General features: G+C 38.1%; 1 protein-coding gene across 1 annotated transcript in view; it reads right to left on the bottom strand.

Annotated features, from left to right (window-relative positions):
• Positions 1-26,837, bottom strand: part of ARHGAP15 (Rho GTPase activating protein 15) — a 398,066-nt gene extending 371,229 nt beyond the window's left edge. The window contains exons 1-2 of the mRNA XM_034786034.1: positions 26,745-26,837; positions 15,595-15,774 (exon numbers count right to left, since the gene is read on the bottom strand). Of these exons, the coding sequence (XP_034641925.1) occupies positions 15,595-15,774; positions 26,745-26,837 (273 nt within the window). The remainder of the gene's footprint in view (positions 1-15,594; positions 15,775-26,744) is intronic.
• Between the last annotated feature and the right edge of the window lie 676 nt (positions 26,838-27,513).

The following is a 27,513-nucleotide window of genomic DNA, read 5'->3' as shown; positions in this document are numbered from 1 at the left end:
AATGGGAAATCAAAAATTCCTGGATCTTTAGCAGGGGAAGGACTGTTTCCTGTGTACCTGGCTGCAGTGCTGCAGAGTTGAGAATGATCCCCAGAGCGGTCACAGATGAGCATTGTGGGACACCACCTGGAGGCCAATTAAGTCAAATTGCATAACGCATCTGCACTACCTCGCAGTCGACCTATGAAAATAGAATTAAGCGCTTCACCTCTCGCAGAGGTGAATTACAGAAGTCGACATTAGAGGCGACTTAGGTCAGAGTAAAGGACCCAGTAGTGTAGACACATACATTAACAGGTCAACTTAAGGCAGCTTCCTTCGACCTAACTTTGTAGTGTAGACCATGCCTATATCTGTGTACTGCCTCCTGCCCCCAGGGCTCTTCCCTGTCCATATGAATTCCTCTTCTTCTCCCTACCTTTACCTACTAGTCTCCTTCCTCCTGCGGTACACATCTTCTGAACTGGTCACATAGAAAGTTCTCCTATTGGATTATTATAGTTTGCAGTAGAATGAATAATAATCAATTATTGGCCACTGTCAGAAGACAGGATACTGAACTTGATGGACCATTGGTCTAACCCAGTATGGCTGTTCTTATGTTCTTACGATTTTATATCTAATATGAAGTAGCTTGATCTATTCCAAAAATATCACCACTTTCTTTCCTATGAACTGAACATTTTGTATGTATAAAGGAGTCATTAAAACTTAATGGTCTACTTTTTCCATGAGAATCTGCTATTGGCCAGCCTGAGAATTTGTTTGCATTTTTGCTATCCTGTTCTTTAAATAGATATCATATGTCAAATGTCTTACAGTAGGTTGGTTCAGGTAAAACAAAGAAGTTAAAATTTATTTAGTTTGTTAGTTTTGTAATAAATATACTCATCTTGGTTTCTAGGTACCTTTGCAAAAATTAAAAAACAAATAATTAAATCCAGAAGGAAAGCCAGAAACTGCTTTCCACCCCAAAAACAAAACAAAAAATCCAAAGCCCAATCATAATAAAACCAAGTCCAAACCCCCCACAAACCTTGGCCCTTGTCAGAGGCTTCCCTTCTCAAAAGCTAGAGTAAAGAGGTAGGCCTTCAGATGCATTTGCCAAATTCTGCATCTGGGGAGGCCACTTGTATTAGTAGGGGATATCCACACATGAAAGGCCAGGCAGCCATTCTCCCACAAGGGTTCCAATGATGAGGACATTTTAAAATCTATCCATGGCTTCATAGTAATCTCAGTGGCAAAATCTTGCCTTGAAGAGGTGCATTTTCCAACTGGTCTGTCCCTCCCCATCTATTATTGGGAGAGTGTTGGTTGGTGTTCTGTACACATACAGAATACAATGGTGCCATTGGACACCCACTTCTGGTAACTACAGCCCGGGTTGTACCAGAGGAAACCAGGTCAAACGTAAGAAGAGAAACAGACCCGTATTTTTAATATACATTCCAATATTGTAATAAACCAAACTAGGGCTTTAAAAACAGAAGGAAAAAAGGTATCTTGAAAATTACAGGAAACCATTGGCTGTGACACAAGGACATCAGCTCTCAAGGAAAGGAATACAAACATTTAAATAATATATCTCGCTGGAAATGAAGCTTTGTGAGAAATCCCATTGATTCCTTTTAAGACATTTTATTAAAAGGTCTATTACTGCTTAGCTTGCACTTTGTGGCTATGAGAGATGTTGGAATGAAGAGCTATCAAAGGTGGCTATCAACGTGTTTTTTTTTTCCCCATTTAACTTTTTCTGACTATTAAGCAGCTCATTTTGTGGAGACAGTCATTAGTGTCTTTAATGTGAAACAAAGCTTCTGGATAAGAGCTGCTCGGTGAAGATCAATATGAAAGATATCATTTCAGCTACAGCTTTAATAACTGTAACAATAGGGAGCCTGGCATTGCTGGCTTTATGCATTAATGTAATTTAGAATCTACCAGGTACAAATCTTATCAAACATTAGCAGTAGTTGCACTGGGAATTTCTAGGTGGAGGAACTGTGTGATAAATGAGAAGTGTTTTAAAGGTAGATTTCAATGCACCAAGGCTCATCCGCCATACAGTCATGCAAGAAATACACCAAGACAAATAAAAACAAAACAGATTCCTGAAAACTGATTACAGCTTCTAATGAACTAGCAGCATGTGTGTGTGTGCGTGCACACATGCAGGTAGATGTATTTCATTCACACATATACCTATATACTGGTAAGTTTATTTCATTTAAGATCATCAGTGATGCCCGGAGCCTGGGACAGGTGCTGTCCTGTTGTAGATATGGTATAAATCACTCTATATGTAGGAGTAGCATCTTCCTTAAGGCAAAGAGCTGTTTGGTGCAGGAGGGGTAGGATGTGTCAGGGAGCCAGATGCACCTACCTGGTGGCTACCTAAGCTAGAGCAGATAAGGAGCTACTTTAATTTACTTAACTGGTGTAAAATCCCTAAGGGTTTCAACATTCCCAGCTTGATGTGAACCTTTGTATAGAAGAGCCAGCTCTCCTGAGCCAAGTCTTTAGCCCTTCCAGATGCCTGTATTCTGCCTCTTCAGCCTCTCAACTACACATAGCTACAGCTCCCCTGTGCAGCTAACTGGCCTCTTCCTACACAGCTTCTTTGGAGCCATCTGCCTACCAAATCACTCCTTTGCCTACCTTTCCTACACTGCACCCTACCCTAACACTTGTTCACCTTTTCTCCCCTTCATCAGTTTACCACAGTGGTTCTCAACCTGTGGCCCAATCAGCACACAGCTGCGGCCCTTTGACATCCTCAGGGTCATACTGGTAGTATTGGACGTGGCCCACAATGGTAAATAGGTTGAGAACCACTGGTCTACCACAACCAGCTGCCACTTACTCTCCCCCACCCCAACTGCTGGATTTTTTTTTTTTAATCAGGAATGAATAACCTCTTATTTTGGATCTTTTACAACCAGGTGGCATTTTAAACATTTGTTTAACTCGTGTCCAAACGTCTTCAGGTTCTAGTGTTTACAGGTAGCCATTCAAGATTTACATTTTCATTTCAAAAAAAGATCTAAACTGGGAACACTATGAACTTCCAATTTATCTTTTGCTGATAAAGTTGAAGCAGCTACTGAAAAGAATAACCACCTGGCACTTGAATTCTTAATTTTTTTTTTCAGTGAGATTATAAAGTAGAAATCTGACTTCACCACAAAGAACAATGAGCTTTTAAGGATAACAGAACTGTTTATTTGAACCTCAACTGAATCAAAATTCAGATTTAGTTGAGATAAGCATCCACATTTTGGATGCTTATATGGGTTCTCTACATCCCTTGCGGCTGGAAATGTCATAAGAACAGACTCTCATCACTGCTGCTCCATTTATGGCCACAGATGAAAATTCCTGTACAGTAACATTTCTTGCAGTATTTTTGCAGGGACAGGGAGAATGAGTCTGATCATTTCAGAACCCTTTCAAATTTGGTTCCAGAAATGGAGGAAGGGGTTCTTAGTTATTTGTAACCAGTACATCCATTCCCGAACAACTTTTTATTTTAGTTTTTCTACGGTCCAGCAGGATTTTTCAAAATATGTCAGTTAACCATTCATCATGAAAAAAATAGAGGTAATAGTCACCAAATCTTAGCCATACTCTGCACTGTCATGAAGTAGCTAGTGTGTACATGTAGCACTGCCCTCTGCTAGATAGAAGAAAATTATTCAGATGTGTATCATAGGCTCTATACTGCTAACAATTCAGATTCTCCTTCAACTCCATTTGTAGGAGGCTGGGTTCTTTGAACAGGAGGATCTGAATTCTACTCTCTCTACCCCAGGATGTGGAATGGAAAGGAACCATAGTGTGTAGCAGTAACAACTGTGTAGTCACAGATGACTAAGGATTTCTTTCAGCACTTAATCAGTGGACAAAGGATCATCAAATATCATGTAAAATATTATAAATCATGTTAATATTATTAGGCCTGGGCCTGCACTTCTTACTCAGGCAAAATAGACACTGACTTCAGAAGGAATTTTGTCTGATTTAAGACAGAAGGATTCTCCTGTTATTTGTTTGTCTAACAAGGGCATTCTAATTTCTGTTTTAAAATCTTTTCTCTGTATATTAAATAATAACATCTGGTAGCTGTGTCTCTGTGTTGTGCATATATTGAAGACAGGCCAGAATAATTCAATATTGTTTCATTATTTCAGTATTACAATTATTTCACTACTATAGTATAAAAAAACAAAAAACTGTTTCTTTACCTCTCCTGTCATGTTGTGTTGGGTCATTTTGTATCACATGGTGTGATGTAATGTAACTCAATGCAAGAAGACACATGTCCCTTCTCATTGGAAATTTAAGGAAACAGAGATTACTTTTCCCCTGTGGGAAACAAAGCAGGTCAGGTGCCCACAACTAGCTATAGGAAGTTTGACATAATTATCTCAGTTTCAGTACCTATGTATTTCTAATCTAATGGCATTTTGAAAGGAAGTGTATTAGATACCACAATTTAGCTGCAGTAAATGATTAAGCAAAAATAATGTGGAAGGAAAATCATTCCATATCATTTGCACTCCTTGCATCTATTTTAACATATTGCCAAGGAAAAGTCTTGTAAATAAAATTATTGTTGGAGTATAATTTCCAAATATATACTATGAAAGTGGAAAGCCATGGGGAAAAAGTGATACAGCTGGAAGGCCCATTTGCACTGAAGTCAAGTGGATGGAAAGAAAGCAAAACCCTATTTTTTACTCAAAAAAAAAAATCTGGAGTAGTAAAATACTGATATAGGAGAACAGCACACGAAGGCAACTTAAGGACGTGGGTCAAAATTCTACTCCAATGACATACCAATGTAAATGTAGAGTAATTTCACTTTACATTAATGTACTTACCATTATGAGAGTGAGCATGGTTGAAGGGTAAGATTGCATCTAGCTCCTATATAGTGCTTTCCATCTGAAAATTTCAAAGCACTTTACAGCATCATCATCCCAATCTTACAGATAGGAAAACTGAGACAGCGAGATGAAGAGACTTGCCCCAATTCACCTATCAGGCCAGTGGCAAAGCCAAGAACAAAATCCAGGTCCCCTGAGTGCTAGCCCAGTGCCCTCTTTACTAGGCCACACCAGAGGAGGAGAAATGAAGAGCATAGAATCCAACTGAAATACTACTTATGTAATATTAAGTGCACTCTCTAATGCCAGATATGTTGTTTCTTTACATTCCCATTCCAGCAATGGGGCCAAAAGCTTTAGTTTTGTATTTCTTGGTAATATTTTAGTTCCAGCATACAGAATGCAATGCCAGTAGTATGTCTCCATACATGCTAGCTGGGAGCCAGCACATGACAGAGAACCAAAAATGAATATTTAAAGAGCAGCATATTCACAACAGATGCAGAAAAACTTCTCTCTCTCTCTCTCTCTCTCTCTCTCACACAGATACACACACACACACAAAGCATGTGCTGTTTCGAATGGCCTATTAAGCAGTGAAGTTAACACAAAAGCACTGGCACCATTTCAATTTGAGTTAGATATTAAACTACAAGAAATATAATTAGAGGTTTACTATTTATTTAAAATCTTAGGTTTAATCTCTCAGACTATTGCGTTTCTTAACTGTGACAGCTGAATGACTTCACTTTGCAAAGGTTTATGTAAAGCAGGTTCTGAGCTTCCTGCATTTGCATTGACCCCTCCTGAGTTTTAGATTGTTTAGGTTTGAGAAAAGAGAAACTCAGCTGGAACAGTTAAACTTCACCTGGTTTCACATCAAAAGCACAAATTTTACAGAGTTTGGATAGAAAGCCATAAATCAGCCTTTTTCACTCAAAACTGGGACTGGGTTTATTTGAAAGATTTGCAACCCTTACAGAGTCTTTCAATAAACCTGGTCTGAGTTTTGAGTTTGTAATGAAAATAGACAAGTTTAATGGAGTTGTGGATTCATCACACACAGGTTGTACAGCTCTAATCATAGGTCACCTACAACAAAATGATTAAACAGTAACTATTCCATAATCTTACCTGGGACAAATTTAGTCAATATGACCCTTGTGCATATCCTATGTACCTACTCCCATAAATAGTGCCTTGCAAAATTTCCATTAAGTATATGTAACAGCAAAATTCAATAATTTAAGAAGGGGTAATGCATGAATATTGTTAACTTGCTAGTGCAGCAGTACATTTCCTAATCTTGAACAACTAGCATTAATCTCAAAAATAATGTTTTTCCATGAGTTTTACTGTTCAGAGATGCTGCTGTTTGTCAATTTTTAATATACTCTTTGAAAACTGATGTATACTTTACCCACTCTCAAATAAGTGAGGGATTCTAAGGAAGGATAAAACACTTCCCTGTTTCGCTACAGAAACCTGAGAGGGCAATTAAATAGATGGTAAGAATAAAATTAATTTTGGGACGTCAGGGAATAGGGTCCCTTATTAAAAGCATTGCACGATCAAAGGAGGAAAAACTCTGGGGAAGGATTTCTGCAGCCAACACCTTTGAACCAGGTTGTACCTCCAGAGTGGTATCTAATAATCCCTTTAGGGAAATCTTTGTGCTTTAAGGTCCAGAGTGCTGTAGCTCCACCCCAAAATTGATAAGGAGAAGAACAAAGTAGTACTTGAGAGAAACCACGTGAGTCCTCAGGAGCTGTAAGTTAGAAGGCATGTGTGTCAAGCCCAGAGCATGTATGCTCAAGCCAATGCCTCAGAATAGGATTTAAGGATTTAGATGATGACTGGGGGTCACAGACTTTTCAGCAGGCATGTATGCCTTGATGTTGCCAAAAGCCTGCTCACCAAATCAAGAGGGGAACTGCAGCCAGACATCTTATGTGGTGTGTGTGTTTTCCTGCCTGAAGCTCTAGTGACCGAAGTAAGAAAACCAACAACAGACAGATCCTTTTACAAGTGTGAGCTCCTGAATATTTTCCATGGTGGGGAATTCTGAAACAGCATTCCACACATGGAACTCCATAGGTTAGGGCCTGGGTACTAGTGCAAAGAAGTTGATAAGAATTAAACAAAGAAAATGTAAAACAAAGTAAGTGAAGGGTTTGTTTTTGTTTTTACACAACAGTCATTTTGGTAGATGCTGATAATATTTATAACCTACTTTTCAATTTTTCCCCCTAAGGCATGGTTAAGTCCAGCAGATACACAAAGCAAGAACAGTCATACCTGGGACACCACCTCCCCACTCAACTACATGTCCTCCTTATTTGTGTGCCTTCTACCAACTTGTACTTTTGTAATGAACATATTTCAGCTAAATTGTTTCCTTTGAAACCATAGATGACTTGTATATTTTTGAGGAATAAATTCACATTTGATAAATGTTCTAAAAGGCTAAGATGGATCTACTACTATGGCAGTACAAACACCTTATTCTCTCACTAAATATTGGAGGAACTGGAGGGGAAATCTTTATGTGGAACATACTGTGATGGAACACTTCTTAGCACTTTTTAAATTATTCATTAAAAAGGTATATCAGTATTCAGTAACCCTTATCATTAATTATGCTTTAAAATTACAGATTATGGAAATATAAGGATTTTGATTAATCAATTATTCTTCTTTAGAGCATCTCCCAAATTTAAAAACAAGAGAGCTGTTTGGCACAGACTTGAACTTCTGTAAAAATCAAATGCAACTAAAGTATCTACTTTACCTGTAATCTCTAGTACTGCTCTGCCCCCTTGTGCTGCTGCAGTGAACTCAACTGAATAACATTTTAGCTTAATCTTTGTACATGAACTACACACACAAAAACCACCACTGTCACTTCTCACTTTTCTAGCAAGTTCAAGGTCAGTGCCTAGCTATTTTCATCTCATCTCTTCTTGATCCATGCAGAGAAATGACAAGGTAACGTGATTCGGGGTCAGCTGTATTACAGGAACCGTTACATAAACGGAGAAAGTGGAAATCAATCCTAGCTGACAGTGTCTTCAGGATAATCAGCGCTCACTCCATGCCGCTGTCAGCTCCCCTGCATCAAACACCATGTTACTTCTGTCAGATCTTTTTAACAAAGCCATATTCTCACTTTTGGCAAAGTAAATAAATATTTCACTCGGGCTTGCATTTAATTCATTGTTTAGCAAACTTTACCACTTTGGATTTGCAAACAATCCTCATATTTACTGAAAAGACATCTCATGCTGTCATATCCATTATTGCCTAGGAAGGTTGTTGGCAAAGATATAATCTTCTCTTATGACATATACCATTCTTCATGCTATGTGTTAGGTTTCTTCATGCAGACCATTGCCTTATGATCCTCTGTTTTCAACTAGATCTCAGCTTCCCAAAATGTTTACTTAAATGATCATCGTCATTTAAAGAATATTAGAGCTCTACTGTAATGTTTTAGGACACCTTAGTCAATTTGTTTGATTATTATTACTTTATCTGAATCATTTCCTCCTATAACTAGACATCTTTCTTAATGTAGAATTATGAACATATCATTTCACAAGATGTGCTGTGTTAGTTCGTTTCAATGACAGCACATGGTATGTCAGTTTAGAGAAAGAAAAGCTATTCTATCCCACCCACCTTGTGCTCCCATGAAACTGCCAAGCCTGCAGTACTCCACTGAAGAACAATTTACCATAATATTAGTTGTCAGTAAATTCAAAGACGGAACTCCTAAAGCTATAAAATGGATTAGAAGCAATTTAAAAAAGAATTAACAAACTAGAGTAAGAGTATACTGTCAACAAACAAATGCTTCATCATAGCACTGTAATTTGGAATTTTAATTACCCCTCTGCTTCTGTAACAAAACAATGTCTGAACTGGCAGCCATTTGAATCTCTCACAGGTCATTGAGCATTCTAGTTAATTACTCTATGAATAGCCTGTTTTTCTCCCCTCTGGAAACACGTTTCTAATGGCAGTCAAGGTCTGACAAATGTGTCATCTACATAATTAGCTAGGAAGCAACACAAAACATTAAACATGCTTTGTGCCGACAACTATCAAAACATTTCATTTGTTGTCAATTATTCATTACTTTGTAGGTTCTGAAGGGGTTGTTATTATGGAAATAAGTCCAGATGCTAACAAGGTTAGCATTTTTGATTCAAATTAGTAATCAGAGGACTAACTTAAAAAAAATGTATCCGATGTACATTTATGGCACTTTTCAATCAGTAGTAAAGTATAAATGAATTTATTTAGGTTCAGGTTAAAATAGTCTGGCATAGCACATGCAACTCTACAAATTAGTGTATCTTTCTTTGAAGTGTTAGTATCTAAACTGAAGTAGTAAACTTTCAGAACCTTTGGCAAGACCAATTTGTACATAGTAAATAGGGTGAAGATTTTCACAGCATGAGACAATGTATGATTGAAGGAAAAAACCAACCACACTGGAGGTTTTTGAACCTTTTTCCTATCCATGTGTCACAATGAGTAAAAGTCAAAAATCAGCAATTCCAATTCATATAATATCTTGTCTGAACTTCAGTTTGATTTAGCAAACACCACAAGCTGGTTACATTCACCACTTCCGCAGCAGAGCTGAAATGAATTTAGTCCCTCTTTCAAAAAGAAATAGGTACTGCTTATTTCTTTTTCTGCAAGATCTTATGATGTTGTCTCTCAAGTTATGCAGCTGAAATGTTATACTGAAATTGCTTTGAATATAGACAGATGGAGATTTTAACAATAAAATTAACATGCACCTTTTTAGCCAAGATCAATTCAGTTCTGGTACCTACAATATAAATATAAAATACACATATACAGACAAAACACACACACACACTAACAAAATACACAAACAAAAGACATTCAAAAATTCTATTTTAGAAAACAAAGGTGCCGTCCTAAGCTTTGCTTTCCACATGTGAAAAAAAATTAAAATATAATTTCTCAAAACCTTAGTTTTTCCTTCTAAACCAATATTTGGGCCCAGTCCAGCACTATGAAGTGCAGTTGGTTTCAATGCAATTTTGCTGAAGTAAAGACTCAGGGCTTGTCTACATTACCCGCTGGATCGACGGGCAGCGATTGAGTCTAGACATGATAAATCGACCACCGAACACTCTCCCGTCGACTCTGGTACTCCACCCGGGCGAGAGGCACAGGCGAAGTTGACGGGAGAGCGTCAGCCGACAACTTACCGCAGTGAAGACACCACGGTAAGTAGATCTAAGTACGTCAACTTCAGCTACGTTATTCACATGGCTGAAGTTGCATAACATAGATCGATCCTCCCCTGCCCCCCAGTGTAGACCAGGTCTTAGGCCCTATTCCTACAAATGCTTATTGACTTCAGTTGACTAGTCACATACTTAAAGTTAACATATGTAAAAGTAGTTGAATTGGAGCCTAAGGAATTATGACTTTACTTATAATTTGTGAACATTTTATATGTACAATATTCTACTGTACAACAGAGAATAGAAGTAAAATGCCATTTTGATTTGATGACATAAAATATATTTGAACTACACAGAGTAGAACATAGAGATGAGGTATCTGAAAATTCTGTTTTATTTTCCTTCAATGGTAGGAAAAAGAATGGGTTATATAACATATCCTTTCCATTTCTAACTTCTATGATTCCACGAACAATCTTGCTGGAGAAACAGGACTGGAATTACTTTCATACAAGTCACTGCTTTAACACAAATCTACTTATTTTATATATAACACTTACATGCTTGGTGAAATTAAAGTGGTTGCCATTAAAGAGTAAGCATTTACTAACACTGAGTCTTGCATCTGAAGAAGTGAGGTTCTTACCCACGAAAGCTTATGCTCCCAATACTTCTGTTAGTCTTAAAGGTGCCACAGGACCCTCTGTGACTTTTTACAGATTCAGACTAACACGGCTACCCCTCTGATACCATTTACTAACAATTATCACATTGTGTCATCTGAGATAGATTCATATTTCTATCCCTAATATTCTAGTACTATTTTTTGAACACGCAACAACTGAATTACCTCAGATACTCGGGAGTCAAAACCGTTCCCTGTTAATGGTGTTTACCGTATTTTTTATTGAAAGCCAAAGAAAAAAATGTCTATGTATATCTTTAGGTGTGTATGTGTATATATCAATATTGATGTAGATATTTCTCTCTCTCTCTCTCTCTCTCTTTATAGATAGATAGATAGATACGAGGATATCTATGAGACATAAGTCTGAAGAGAGTCAAGTGTGAACAGACCTTTTTAGAACAAAATAAATAGATTTTATTTTTTATAATTTATATTATTGTGAATGAGGAGAATATCTTAATGAATTAAGCAATTACTTGTTGAGAGAACATTTTTGCCAATGCCTGTTTTTCTCCAGGAAAAAAAAAAGAAGAAAGTACAAGGAAAAACAAATCTTCAAAAACTTCCACTAATATACTATTTTAAAAATGAGCGCCAATGATCTTACAGAGAAGGAAATAATCCATTTTCAGCTAAAACTTCCTACAGCAACAAGAGAAATATCATAAAACTAAAAACATTTTTAGAAAGGATGCAGTCTGTCTTTTAATGAACATTAAACAGATAACATATTTATGAGGAAGTCAAAATATTTTGGAAGCCGATAATCCTGTAAGTCTTAACATGCTATAAAAACAACAAATAAATGCAAAGTGTTACTGTTACACATGCCTGCCTGATCAATGGTTTTCACATATTGATCTATAAATGGAGTTGACAGTCTGTGTTGGCTGCACATTTTCCAAGCAGCTCTATTTTTGTACAAAACCAATACGGGCAATTACCTTTGTTTGAGATGCCAAGTCTTATCAATTCAATGTGATTTAGTGTCATTTTAATTAAATATCAGGATCTACTTCAGGACAATCTATACAAAGCCTCAAACTTGACTATAAGCTTGATTTGAAATAAACATATAGAAGCCCTGCAATCTCATAACACGGCTCAAAAACTCTGCTAAACAGAAGGCTTGTATTTTTAGCTATTTTATTTCTGTTTTTTTGGCTAGTCATAACTTTGGCAAGTATTCTATGATCACAGGACTGGAGTAAGAAACAAAAGAAAATTGCTTCCTGCTTCTCTGATAATGTATCAGAGAGCTAAATAAACCAACAAAGTCTGTTTAATCAAAAAGAACTCTAATACATTAGCATTTTAGAATGTCTAAGATAGACGCTAATTCTTAATCTAAACACCAATAAAAAAAGACATTTCATTGGTGAATTTGCTCTGAATGAAACAAAATGCATTTATCTGGGTTTAAAAGATAGAAATACTGATGTACATTGGTGGTTGAGATACTAATATTAAACACTGAAAGAGCTCTTGTGTACTACAGTCTGTGTCCAGCTTCAAGATTTGTGCTCTTTAAATTCTACATTAATATCAGTTCCAACCTCTGTAGAATACTCGAGCATTTCCATTGTAAATATCGCAAACTAAAAGACATGAGCATCTAAGCTTTCGCATCAGCTAGCTTCTCTATTACACATTCAACATCTTTACTACTACAAAATGCACAGTTCATATGGCCTTACTGACGTACGCTGCATATCCTCCATTGTCACACTATAGAAAATAATATGTTCATCTTCAAAAGGAGAGCTCAAGGTGTGCACACAACACAGCACTGAATACTGTAGAATGCCACAAATCACTTAGACAAAAATTATGTAGTCTCTTCGCTACAAATCACTACTAGAGGTCCTTCATAAATGTGTTTTATTTTTTTCCAAACATATTTTAGTAATATTTTTCTAACTGTTCAAAATGCACCAAATCCTGAATTGCCTCAACTTACACAAAACTCCAGCTGAAGTGAATGGGTTTTGCATGAGTTAGGCAAGGAAGATTTGGCCCAGGATCAATAGAAAAAGAAATGTATTTATTAACAGATCAGAGATCAGTAGATATTCCTAATGCATTTCCATAATTGAAGTAACAGAGTAACATGGAGCTTCATATGAGTTCACTCATATTGCTAATGTTTAAAAAAACCCTAACATTTGAAAAGAAAGAAATACAGTTTATGTGAAACCAATACAAAATGTTTCCAAACATTTGATAAGCCCAACCAATGACATACACCCCCACACTCACACCAAGTATCTTAACAGAGAATCAGATTCTCAACTGATATAAAACAGCATAAGTCCTTTTTTGCCCTGCAACACAGTGTGTTGAAATAAGATTCAATTGATATGTTGGTATATGTATCTTTAAGCTCTGATCTATACTCCTTTGGATGAAAAACTGAAGGTTGTTTACTTAAGTGCCCAGAAACTACAAAACAAGAACACATTACTCAAAACAACCATAATAAAGAACTCTTCACTTTTTCAAGGCACTTCACAGACAAAGGTTATATCTTCTCCCTTTCATGTCCTCCCCCAAAAGCCTTTACTAATCAGGCATGGAGGATCTGATATGTCAACATGAAAGTGATACAGATATTTTGGTAATTTTTTTACATTAAAATAACACTACACTTTAAAAATATATTTCAATAATTCTTGTTTAAGAATTGTGGTTTTAGTTTGGCTTTAGCAAACGACTTTAACAGGCTTATATGAGTAAATATGCCAAAATACTTTTCAGTAGGTCAATATCTAGTCAGAAAATTCTGCGTGGCAAAAAGAGAAACAGAAAGGAAATCAGTAGCATGAAAAGCTTTCAATCTATGATATTGGAGCCAAGTTTGCTTGGTAAAATGACATATACTGAGCAAAATACCACTTCTTATAATTAGCTACTAAACAAATGTAACACAAAGCAACTTTTCAGCTCCCTACTAATGAACATACATTCTACCTGCTATGGTTATGGGAATGCAGCAGTGAATGTTTAGGTCTAATTTAACTTTTTAGAACCCTTGCTCTGTAACAGTCCAGCATACTACCCCCAAAACTAAAGTTATGTAACAAGGTAATATCAACAATGAGAAACTGCATGATAAAATCCTGCCCAAAAGTGAAAAATGCTAATTTTGTCTCATTTAGCAGCTGGATACAGAAATGCTCATTAGTTTTAAGAGGGTTAATCCTTTTAACTTTTGCATATTGATATGCCAATTATGCCTAATTGTACAAGAGGCATCAGTCAAGGTAATAGTGCATAAACACATGAAAGTTATTAAGTACATCCCAACATGTAATAAAGTAGGTGTTAATTGGTAGCTGAGTTCTGCAGGCTATTGAGGTGGATAATTCATTGAGAGATGGATCACTTGTAATTTCTCTACATAATTCCTTTTGCAGTCTCATGCTGTGATGTTTTCATGCTTGTCAAAAACAACTGCAGCCTAGTGCCGTTTGTTAAACACAGCCAATAAAATATGTTAGGCATCATTAAATATACTTAACTTTTAAACTTTTTCAAAGGTACAGTTCTTACTGATAATGCATTATAGTATTTCCAATAAATTACTGTAAACACTGTTTCAAGTTCATAACTGAGGAACATTTCACTTAGGATAAAAACAAAGCAATATGTGCAATGTGTCTGAGGCAAATGATACTTTTAAATTGGAAAGTAAACATACAGAAATGAATCTCTCATCAGTTGCCATGATCTAAAGCAATGTTTTCAGTACAGAAATATAATGATTTGCTTCCCTGAGCTAAATTCATGTAAGTAAATAAATAAAAAGAATGATTAAAATCATATACTTTTCAGACTACCTTGATGAAAGTGTTGTGGGTTAATTTTGCCTTTGAACTCGGGGTGAATAATGCAGGAAAAATACAATTTCTATAGCAAGCTTATTCCATTTAATAACTCGGTTAGTATAATGGATTCCTATGAAATATTCAGCTCTCTAACAGAACAGCAATGAATGGCTGTGAAGACTGACTGAGTCTTGGGGGTCTGTCCCCAGCTAACCTAACTCGTTCGCATTCACTGAGAACAAAACGGATCTGGAGTCCAAAAAAGTAGCTAACATTGCATAAATAATTTTGTAACATCATATGGCCTCAGCTGCAAGTTGCCACCATTACAGAAGAAAATTAACCAGGGGAGACTCATACCAATCAGTCTGTTTAGTAGCTCAGAATGAGTACAGGGGCAGGGACATAATTGGCAATAAAGTTCATCACTAACTATTTTATTTTAAATCATTTTAATGGATAAAAATGACTCAACTCTGTTCACAGTTAACATATTAAGATAAGTTCAGTATCAGAGCTCTGCAAAACAGTGATTCCTACAGCAAGTCTATTTTAGGTGTGTGGGTTGCAAAGTTTCCCTTTATTCAAAGAGTTTTAATGTCTGTTTTACTCCTTTTGTCTGATTTTAGCCTCTGGCTTTTAGAAGTGATAAAAAAATGTTAGGAAACGTAAGCACTATACACCTGCACAGCTTCATTTTTTATTACACTGAAGCATGAGAGTGGAGATCCTGATTAGTCATTAAAGGTGCTAGCACCAAATCCATGATATATCTTTGGATTAAACAGTTTTACTTTAATAACTGGTGATGCTATTTGAAAAAAGTGACATTTCTTACTGCCTGTATGGGTTCCTACTTGTAAGGGTTTCTAGAAGAATTAACAATAAGCCTGAAGATAATAATTTGGTTTTACAAAAATCAGACCAGGAAACACTTGTGGAATTTTACTTACAGGTTCTTTGACCTTCACATTCTCAGAAAGGATCATTGATTTACTTTGGCTATGCCTGTCATGGTGGCTGTTGGCATTTTTGATCCTCATTTGAACAGCCCCTATATTTTGGTGGGTGGGATTCAGTTTTTCAGAGGAGGTATCGGAAGCTGGAAGTCCTTGCATGGTTACTGTGTTGTCCTGAAAAACACAGAACAGTAAAGTTATTCTAGATACATGTGCTCTTTACCTAAAAACATATCAGTGCATATTGTATTTCACTGCAGTCAGTACCAGACACAGGCTGAACCAGTTCAGGAAATCATGGTGATCTTTGAACACCCGGGTAACCAGCAGTTGATTACTGTACTAATCACTCATACATCCAAACGGACTTGGAAGAGTTAATGCAGTGTTTTTGTAGCCATGTCAGTCCCAGGATATTAGAGAGACAAGGCAAGTGAGGTAATATATTTTATTGGACCAACTTCAAGAAGTTCATCCAATAAAAGATATTACCTCACCCATCTTGTCTCTTGGAAGAGTTAAGTTTATGTAAAAGATTATCCTTATCTCAAATGCCATTCTCCTCTATGGTGTAATCTCTCTGTAACCTTCTATCACATCCAACCGGCAGCCATCAAACTTTGTCTTTGGCCCTGTTCACGCTATACATTTTTAGACCATATGAAGGAAAGTGACATGGTTTGAAAGTAATTAACCTGACTGACTTCTACACTACAGTATTTTAAAATCCACATTACAGGCACATTATAAAACTATGCTGAAGCCCTGTTAGCCTGGTCTTCTCAAGCACAGATCTGTTGAACCTTTCTTAGCTTCAATCATTTCATCTATAGCCTGAGCACATCAGATCCCATACACTAAGGAGGGTCAGGCCTGGTTAGTACTTTGGTGGGAAACCTATATGGAATGCACAAGTCCTGCAGGAAGTAGTACTAATGATGTGGTAGAAATAACTTACATGTGCACCTCTACGATGCTAAGGGGCACTGTGACTATGGAGGGGCCATCTTTTGAATGAAATACAAAGCCATGGTTCTGGCTTCTTGTTATGTAAAGTAAAAAATCAAGACTGGATGTTCTTCTAAAAGCTATGCTCTAGAAATATTCTGGGGAAACTCTATGGTTACGCAGGAGGACATACTAGGTTATGCAGGAGGACATACTAGGTGATCAGAATGGTCCCTTCTGGCCTTGCAGTTATGAAAAAATTCCCATGGATCATCCAATAGAATGGGTACTAAACTTAGTGTCCTGGTCACAATGGAATTCTAGTCATTATATTCTGTCTAAATTCCTCATACATTTTCCATTGGTTAGATACTTTGCATTTCCTGTGCTAAACTTTAGCATACTGTGTCCCATTAAACACTTGCTGTATTTCCACACACAAGTCGTATATTTCAAAATTGGGTGAAGTGATATGTTATACTGGGGAGCAGAAGGAGGGGGTAGTAGCAATCCACATATTTAGTTGCTTAATACTTTTCATTGACACCTCTTTTTTTTTGTTAATAGCTCCACCACCACCACCACTGTTTGCAGTAGTTCTTTGAAATCTGACAGATAGATTACTTTGGAGCCAGAGACATGTAAAGTCATTGAGATTTGGCTGAAAGTCACCAATTCCTGCATGTGTTTTCAGGGAACAAAGCTTTTTCTGACAGCACCCCCAAAAACCCTAAAGCTTCTGTTGATCTTTGACCCATAACTTGAGGTCAGACGATCAGGTAAATAACCATTTATATCTTGCTAAATTAGTGCAAATGAAACTAAAACTATAATACAGGTAGGAATAAGCAAAGGAAAAAGATAATTTTAAAATGGGCTTTGCAGTAAGCCTAAAACCTAGTATTTACCTTGAGGCCTAGTGGTAATAATAGTGAGCATAAGGACACATTAGGCCTAATAAAAGTTGGCATTAGTCGTGGTCAGAAGATTTAGCAATATACATCTTGTGGTAAACTGTCTAACTCTTTATTTGGCCAGAGTTCCTTAACTGCAGTGCATGGGGAACCTGCCATTAGTAACAAGTGCATTTTGCACCCAAACTAATCATAAGGCTACACATAAGGTCTGCACATATGCCCTGCCCACAAGCCTCACTAAAGAATTCCACAGAGAGCTGAACCTTCTATAAGACACAGAGAAAACAGATGATCTGGAGGATGCAGAACACAGAGGAAGGGTTACAACAGCTCACAGAACAGTGGGGGGGCACAGCAACATGGGCGAAAGCATAGGTATGGGGAAAACAGATACAGAACCCCCAGAGAGAGACAGAGCATGGGAGGAACAAGGGGACACAAAGTTGGGAGAAGGGGTTAACACACAGTATGCAGATATTACAGAACACAGAGCACTTGAAGGTGACAGAAGAACAGTTTGTTAAGTGTCCTTCTTAAGGGGCTTGTCCACAGAGTCTAACAGCCCTCTCCTCATGACAGCTAGTCTGTTAGTTCAAGTGGTAAAAGTTTATTTCAGTGGTGAAGATCCAGGCTTCAGATACAGATCTTGATGCATCATGGGACGTTGGTATATAGTAGAATTAGTTTTTTTCTTTAAAAAAATATAGGAAGTTACATACAAAAACTATGTCGAAAAAATATTATTCAGATTGCAAAGTCAAGCATTCAAAAGCTATGAAATGCCAGATTGGAGGTCGCCTGTGCAACCTTAATTCAGCCCCCTTCTGCATATTCATTAAGATACAAGCTTTAATTATATGGTCATGTTATTTTTTCCAGAGGACCCCTACCTCATTCAGTGCAAGTGATGCTCAGTGAATTAAACAGGGTGGTGAAGGAAATGAGGCTGTTGTCTGTAGGACCCCTACAGAGGTTGTAATGGGTTTAGAGAATGAAGGAGAGGATTGCAGGAAGAGTTCGGGTTGTCTTGTAATTAAGGCAGTTGAATGTTACTTTGTATAAATAATTAAATATTCAACAGAGTAGGGACTAGAACCTGACTCTCCCCCATCCCAGGAGAGTGCACTAACCACTGAGATAGAGAATCATTCTTGGTTGCTCTTTGACCCCATGAATATTTTATACAAAGTGGAACAGCTTTAACAGGCGAAGCTGAGAGTCACAGTGCCCCCCTAGTACCACAACCCTGGAGCCAAGTAGCTAGTGCACTCATCTAGGACACACGAGACCTGAGTTCAACTCCTGCTCCTCTCAGGTACAATGGGGTTTTGAACCAGGTCCTCCCATATTCTGGGCAAGTTCTCTTGCTATGGGGGGCACCTCTTATTTATTTAGAGAAAAGGAATGGTCTGATGTATGCACCTAACTCCAGCAAAGGTTTCACACCTATGAATCCCAAGTGGACACTGGTACTTGACTTCTGTGGTTCCCATTCCTAGCACCTAACTGTCCCCATACATTGTATAGGACCCTGAACACCTGATTTGGGGCTTTGGATTCCACAAGGCGACAGGATGCCTAAAGTTAGCCTTTGCAACACTAAGCCTTAGTTTCCTTTGTGGATCTAGTTTCTGGTGCCTGAATGACTAAGTAATTGTCTGACCTTGGACAAGTCACTGGCTTTCCGGCTACATGCATCCATCTGCAAAATGGGAATACCCATCCTCACTCACCTACATCACAGGTGTTGGGAGGACTAATCAGATAATGTGTTATTTGAACACAAACTGCTATAAAAATGCTACGTACTATGAGAAAAATCAGGTCAGTTACATAAGATTGGAGCACAAACACTTGAGATGCACAAAGTTAATAAAGATTTTGGTCTTGGTCTCCTTGTGCCTCAGTGCCCCCTTGTAAAATTGAAATAATAATACTCTGCTGTCTCAGAGAGATGTTATTCAGTAATGTTTGTGAGGGACTGAGATACAGTAATCAGCGCCACAGAAAAGAGGTCAGATAATACTTTTTTAAAAAGGTACCATTACAGCATAGTGAGAACTTGCCGAATCGCAAGGAAACCAAGTATTCTACTGCAGTTGCTACTTTAAAGGGCTGCAGTCAGGAAGCCTTTTGCAATGCATAACAATAATTTTATTATGCTTGTAAATTTTCAAACAATACTACATATTTTTGTATGCCAGAAGTTTACTCACTTTATATTACCTACATGCACAGTATAAAGGCATATGCCCCTTTTATACATGAATTCTGTAGCAGTTCTCTTCTTTGGAACCAGGAAAGAGAAGATTGCAAAGGCCAATGTGGGAAACTCACACCTTTGTTTGGATGCATCCAGACTTAGCAAGAGTTACTGGTAATGCCTAAGATCAAGTTGAGGCCTCGTTTTCTAAGGCTGGCAAGATATTTTGTCCAAACCCAGGTGGGGTATTTTATGCTAATGATTTAATTAACTAATTTGCATATTTACAAATAAATATCACATTTGAAGAGACTGCATGGATTTAGTGCTGGTGAAAGGCGTTAAATTGAGTCTGAATTTGCCTTGCAGCATTCCCTAGAGCAATGGGAACAGGCATATAGAGGCAAGACCTTATTGCCCAAACCTCTCTGGAGAGGGCTAAGGACTTGTGGGGAGCCAGAAGCAGCATGGAGGGAGTTAGGGGCAGCTACAGGAGTGTTGTGGGGGGCATTGTTGGACAGGAAAGAAACTGGAGGATGGAGGAGGTTGCTACGGGTTGCATCACCCAGTCCTTCTATTAATCCTGTCACTCTCCATACCCCGTTTTCATATCTCTTGCTCCTCCCTTAGCTCCTGTTCCTTTTTAGTTCCTTCCAGTAGCTTCTTTCCCTCCCTCACTCCCAACACTACTGTTGTCTACCCCACCAGCCCCTGGTTTTCTTTACCCACAGTCCCTCATCTTCCCTGCTTGGGTGCTGACCTCCATCACAGCCACCTCTCTGCAGTTCCATCCACACATCTGGGAATGGCAACAGGAGCAGACATCCCCCAAAGAAGGGGGCAAAGAGGATGCCTGGCTGCCCTTTCAGCAGGCTCAGGGTCCTAGACAATGTATGGGGATGTTAGGTGCTAAGAATGGGAACCACAAAAGCCAGGTACCCGTCTGCACTTGGGATTCATAGAGGTGAAACCTCTGCTGGAATTAGGTGCATACATCGGACCAACCCTTTTCTCGCAATAAATAAATAAATAAATAAAAATGAGGTGCACCATCACAAGAGCACTTTCCCAGGATGTGGGAGAACCAGGTTCAAAACACAGCAGCCCAAACCCCAGGGCATTCCCAGAGCCCTGCTGAATACCTGAAGGGGCAGCAGCAAAGGGCAAGGGAAACTTTCTGTACCTTCACGTGACAAAGGCATGACACTTGGCAGAGACTGCATTTTCCCAACCCTAACTTCGGAACATGCACTCGGGAACTGCAGGAGGTAAGAATCTGTCTTTGGAACTCTGGGTGGAAAACGAACACAGGTAATTTAATGTCCAAAGCTGTTCACATTTAAAAGCATCAGAGAGGCATGTTGCTGAGCTCATCCAGAAACAGAGGGTTCTCACAGCCACACCAGGCAAAACAATTATAGAAGGACCCTCTGGAACACAGAAGCTGTACTGAAAAATCAAGGTTTTGTCCTCAATCCTGCCTGCTGTCCCACAAAGTCAGACCAAAGGGCCCCACTATTCAACCAAACACAATACACTTTTAACCAAACAAAAAAATATCCAAAAATGGTGTTTCAGTTGAATCAAAGTGTCTCACACAAAGCCTTTTGATTTCTTGGAAATTCCCTGTTTGATGAAAATTCAAAATGATGCATTTGGCATAATTTCTCATTTACTTGTGGTTGGAAAACTCCCACTTTCATTCTTTTAATCTCCAGCAATGGGGAAAAAGAATGGAGAGAAGTGAGAGAAAGGGGGTTTTCTCCCACTGAAATAAAACAAAAAAATTAATTCTCTTTAATTAATTTAATTTTAATTTTAAATATTTAATTTTTTCATGAAAGTTATTTTTTTGCCCAGCTCTACCGATTACCATCATTAAATTTTGGTTTAACTGTGATTATGTCTCAGAAAGACTGCCACTGGGGCTTTACTCAGGCATCAGGGTCTACCTGGGTTAATCCATTTATGCATTTTTCTACAGGGCAGTACACAATACCACAATGTTTTCTTAGTTATATGGTGCTGTGCAGGTACTTTTAATTTGTAGGAGTTTTCATACATTATTTATAACTACTTGCATTGATTCCATAAAGTCAGGCCACAGCCTTACCACAAAGCAGAAAGATGATTCTGAGGGGAGGATAGCATAATTTCTAAACTTTGGTTTGCATGCATTTTATTTGATCATATGAGAACACAATATACAGTGCAGACATAATTCATCACTATCTCATAGCAAGAATATGCAGCGAGTTGTGGTACTGTAAGTCATTTCTCCCACTGGAAAATGAATTGTGGCTGTGGTAACTCAAGGAACATTGCCATTTGTGTTTATTTTTCATGACAAGATGACAATTATCTTGCACTCTAATTGTAGGGTCAGTTACCAAAATAACCTTTTAATTTTAGTTTCCTTCCAACGTACTTTTCTCTTCTTTCCTCCTTGTGATTTTTGCACCTCTATTAAGTCTAATTTCCCCAGACTACTTCCGTAAATAGAAAGGATAATGAATAGCGGCCATGAAAATGCCAAATATAAGAAAATTGAAACATTGCAAGGGGGGGGGGGGGAAATGGACCGTGTCACAGTTTTCACAGGTTAAGATCTTCATCTGCTACTCTGTCTCCTGGGTTAATGGGATATTGTATATCAACAGTTAATATTACCTTGACCAAGTATTACAGAACTAAAAAGGTCAAACACTCCTTTCATTATCCCACATTCACCATTAAAACAACCAAAACAAAAGCCAAGGCCTGTGATTGAGACAAAAAACAAACTATAAAAGTTGAAGGTGCTATCTGTACAGGAAATGAGAATTACAAAATCCTGCCTGCCCTAGTCAACGGCACAGGAAAAGTAAAACAAAACAACACATACCTCAATGGCTCAGAGTTATCTATTCTAGAAAAAAGAGAAGGACATTGATTCATAGACCTGTTCTGACATTTTTGCTGGTTATTTTCAGTTTTGTGCTCTCAGTGTCTTCCATGCTGTACAAGATTACCGTTAATATTATTTGTATTAAAGTAGGACTCAAAGCATGCTGGGTGCTGAGAAAACACATAGGATGACACACTCTGCTCCTTGGAGCTTACAATGAGTGGATAAGAGACAAACCAAATACAAATTAAATTACTGAAGGGATAGGAGGCACACATCCAGTTACTTTTTCACTGTCCGGAGTACCTCTCACCTGCCCTCCCCTCCTTCTTTTACTTTGGCTAGACTCCCCTATCAGCCTGTTCTATCATGACTACCCAAACATGACCTTCTTCCGCAGCAGAGATTGAAGCTCAGCTAGAGAGCTTAAGAGATGGACAGAAACAGCAAGTCATAGGGAGGCCATATTAATGGCATCTGATTAATGGTGTTTGAAGATCAGAGGCTTGCTGGGGAACAGGGCTCATATGGCCTCTCCTGTTCCCTGTAGTTACTTGCCCTATCCCCTCTAAACCAAGAAGTGGAGCACAACTCTGGTAGATATTTTCCCTCCTGGAAGGTGACAGCTCACGTTGCAACATGTTATGAGAGAGCAGATGGCATTGGTGGCCCAATTACAGAGACAACATGTAACTGTTGATAGTGAGGGAGCACATATTTTGAACCCCCTGGCCGCAAAAGAAACAAAAATCAAAATATAAACCCTGACAGAAAACTTGGGGGGCATATGATCCTAAATTCCCTCACCTCCCATGCATCACCTCTGCCCAATTACCCCATAACAGCAATTATTTCTATCTTGAAGTCACTGTGGAAATACCTGGATACACTCTCACAAATATTTAGAGCAAGACAAATATATTTGAACCACACCAATTGCATAGGCAATGTAAAAATATTATGGCCCCAATTCTCAGCTGTCTTGGGGACGTTGTGTGCCATGCTGGCAGCCAAAACTGTCCTTACACCAATATATCTTATAAAACACAACTTTGGGTATTTTGGTCAGAAAATGCCAATTTGTTTAAACCAAAGCTTTTCACAGAAACATATCTGTTTTGTTTCTCAAGTCCAAGTTGGAATTTCTGACCAAAACCAGAGAAAGAGAGCTAGGATGACCAGATGCCCCCAAAATCGGGACTGTATTTTATAGGGACAGTCCCGATTTTGGGGGCTTTTTCTTATATAGGCACCTATTATCCTCCACCCCATCCTGACTTTTTACACTTGCTATCTGGTCACCCTAAAGAGAGCACATACAGTACCCCCCAGAACAGCCAGTAGCCCATGGGTCATAGCACTCATCTGGGATGTAGGAAACCAGGTCTTTGCTTTGTCTGATTCAGAACAGGGCCTTAACCCCATCCCAGGTGAGTGTCATAACATCAGGAGTGTGACTTTTAAAAAACAAAATTCTGAAAGGTATGATTTTTGTTACAATGAGGAAGGGAAATAAGTTTTAAAACCTCTGACTTTTTTCAAAATGGAATTCTTGTTTTCCTAGTGCAGAGGGAAAGGAATGCCATTGTGGCCTGGGATCATTTGCAGCCAGTTTAATTTAGAGGAGCATTTAAGCCCTCCCCTGAGTCACGCTGAGCACATGTCAGCCACCACAGATCAGGAACTATGATCAAGAACTACTCCACACAGTGCTTCTGGTTGAGATTCTCATCCTTGCTCTAACCCCTGTATGACAAAGAAAAGGTCCAGAGTGGTGTAAAGGCCCCCTATCCACCCAAGGGAGGCTTAGTGGAAGACAGCCATAACTCTCTCTTCTGGGGACTCCCGCACAAGCTCAGGGGTAAGGAGAGGCTGTGGGTGGGAGAAGCAAATGTTGCTATGTTGCAAGAGACTGAAGAGACTCTGGGCAGCGTTGCAATCCATAGGCAGCTTGCCATAACTTAGGCTTTGTCTACACTATCCAGCTTTTACTGACACAGTTGTGCCGCTACTGCTGTGCCGCTAAAAGGCGCACAGTGTAGCTGCCGTTTGTCGGCAGGAGAGTGCTTCTGCCGACAAAGCGCTGTTCACATTGGCGCTTTTTGTCAGTAAAACTTTTGTCATTCGGGGTGTGTTTTTTTAACACCCTGAATGACAAAAGTTTTGCTAACAAAGTGCCTTCACTCCAGATAGATGTACGGTAAAATTACCTAAGTGATTAAGAGCCTAAGTTCCAATCACTTTCAATAGAACGTAGGTTCGTAAGTCGCTTAGGTCCTTTTGAAAATTTTATCTGTAGTATCGGCTGGCTCCTCCTGGGATACACCAAGTTATGTATTATCATATCTTCTTTGCCAAGCAGTTTTCTTCCAATATTGTGAGCAAAGAAAATCCGCATCAATCCTCCTCATAAGACTGTCTTCTTTACTAGTCACTTGAAGGACTCTGTCGTCTTCCATTCTTCTAACCCTAACCCTTTTAAAGTTAGGTTGACCAACAGGCAATAACACATTCCACCAAATACAAAGCCCAGGTCAAACCAAAGAAAAACAACCTGCATAAAAACCCTTTAAAATTAAAACCAAAAAGTAGTAAAATCAGAAAACAGCAGCCACTCTAGCACCTTGTTTATGCAAATCAGCAGTCAAGTTTGTTTTTTATAGACTGCTACAGGTGGAGACAAATTCATTAAAGTGTTCAGAAACTAGTCTTATATCTCTTACAAAGACACAGATAAATATAGTTCTTGCCCTAAGGAGCTTACTATCTAAGAAATGATAATGAGCTGACAGGATGCACTGGGAAAACTAGAGAAAGTAATAATCTAAAGTTTGTCTTGTTTTTCCCTTTTTTATTATAAACTCACAATTTGTTCCAACAATTAATGACCCCCACTGTTAAAATATATGCCTTCTTTCTCATTTTAATTGGTCTTTCTTCAGCTTCCAACAATTGGATCGCTTTATGTCTTTTTATGTCAGATTAAAGAGCCATCTATCACCCTCTTTTTTTCCATATAGGTATTTGTAGATCATGATCAAGTGACCTCTTGACTTTCTCTTGGATAAACTATATAGATTGAGCTTCTTTAGTCTCTCATTATCTTTTCCAGACCTTGAAACATCATTGTAGTTCTTTTCTGACCTCTTTCTAATTTGCCAACATCCTTTTTGAAGTTTTGACACCACAACTGGACAGAATATTCCAGTAATGGTCTCCCTGTTGGTATATACAGATGTAATATTACCTCCTGACTCCTCTTGATATTCTCCCATTTATACATGAATCACATTTGCCCTTTTTGTTACAGTATCACACTAGGAATTCATATTCAATGGGTAGCCCTTTTCTGTGCCAGTGCATTCTAGAATACTGTCTCCCAGCTCGTCAGTGTGACTGACATTTAGCCATATTAGAATGTAACTACGTATATTAAAACATATGTTGTTCAAATGAGCCCAGCCTGCCAAGCAATACAGCTGGATCTGTATAATTGATCTGTTCCCATAGTTATTTACTACTCCATCAATGTGAATCATCTGCAACTTTTAAAAGCAATACTTTTATATTTTCTTCCAGATTACTGTTAAAGATATTGAACAGCATTGGGCCAAGAAAAAATCCGTGCAGAATATGGTAGGGACCATGTTTTAGAATATATTTACACAGTTCCTAGCACAATGAGGCCCCAATCCTGACTGGTGGCCCATAGTCACTACTGTAATACAAATAATAAAATGTTTTCATACCACACTCTCCTTAAGCAGCCTTAAGATCCCAAACTACCAAATCCTGTATTCTGTGAGGTTCTGAACTTATCTAGTATATAGGAAGGCTATTTTCAACTTCTTTCATTCTCTCTCTCTCTTGCAGTTTTTAAACATTATATATTTTTTCAGGATAAAGACTAGTTAGACCAAGGCAAGTAAATATACAAATTTTCAATCATGATAAGCAAGTACAGGAAAAATCCTTAATGGTTCACACTTGGAATAAAAGCATTGTAGTTCTTATGGGATTCTGTTGCCATTTAACAGTTTCCTTATAATCGGTTCAAAATACATTATGACTACAGAAGACAAGTACTCTTTTCTTGATTCTGATCTCACCACTGAATCCACCTAAGTCAATGGAGTTACAATAGCAGACAACTGGGGTTAAGTTAGATCAGACTTAAGCACTGACTCACCACATTTCTTGAGAGAAAAAAAAAAAAACATCCATTCCTCCACAAGGCTACGAAGACAAAGATGGCAATGTCATATGTGCATATATCTATCATAGTCAAACTATCTGCCTGTTACAGTATTTTGAGTAAGATTTTGGTCTGCTTCTTTTCTACTTCCAACGCTACCATCTACAATTCTATGTATATGTACTAAAGTTTAAGAGAAGCACAATATTTCATCCTACATACTTGAGACTTGCAGCACCAATCTGGAATATAGCTTACATTCACGCCTTTTCTATGGTTCCACAGAGTAGGTGCCAACATACTCTCTATTTTAACATGTACACAACAATATAATTTGCAAACTGTTATTCTTCAATTCAGTGATTTCCTGTGTGGTAACAATAGTATTAAAAATATGTTAGGTGTGGTCTGTTGCCCGGAATAGTTTGGTTGTAGCTTGTTAGTCACATATTTGTTTTAGTGGTTCATTTACAGTATCTTAAGAGGCCAAAAAATTAAGACAAAAGAACAATAAACCAAATGACTGCTTTGTTGCTGTCCTTTGCTTTGCATTTAGACAAAGATAGGTAGGTGGCATGTGCCCACCTTTTTTATTCTTGTTACATGTTTTGATAAAAATATGAAAATTCAGTAAATGAGCTGTGTATTTACAAAAGCAGTAGTTCAGTTTGTCTCCAGATTAGGTGAAAGGAGATGTGAAGGAAGAGAAATAGAGGGGGTATACTGTGGACAGGGTGAGAGATGTGAACAACAGTCCTATAAT

This window comes from Trachemys scripta, chromosome 11, assembly GCF_013100865.1.
Source record: "Trachemys scripta elegans isolate TJP31775 chromosome 11, CAS_Tse_1.0, whole genome shotgun sequence".
In the NCBI taxonomy this organism is placed as follows: domain Eukaryota; kingdom Metazoa; phylum Chordata; order Testudines; family Emydidae; genus Trachemys; species Trachemys scripta.
The sequence above is the reverse complement of the archived record's forward strand: the minus strand, read 5'-3'. Positions and strand labels throughout refer to the sequence as shown.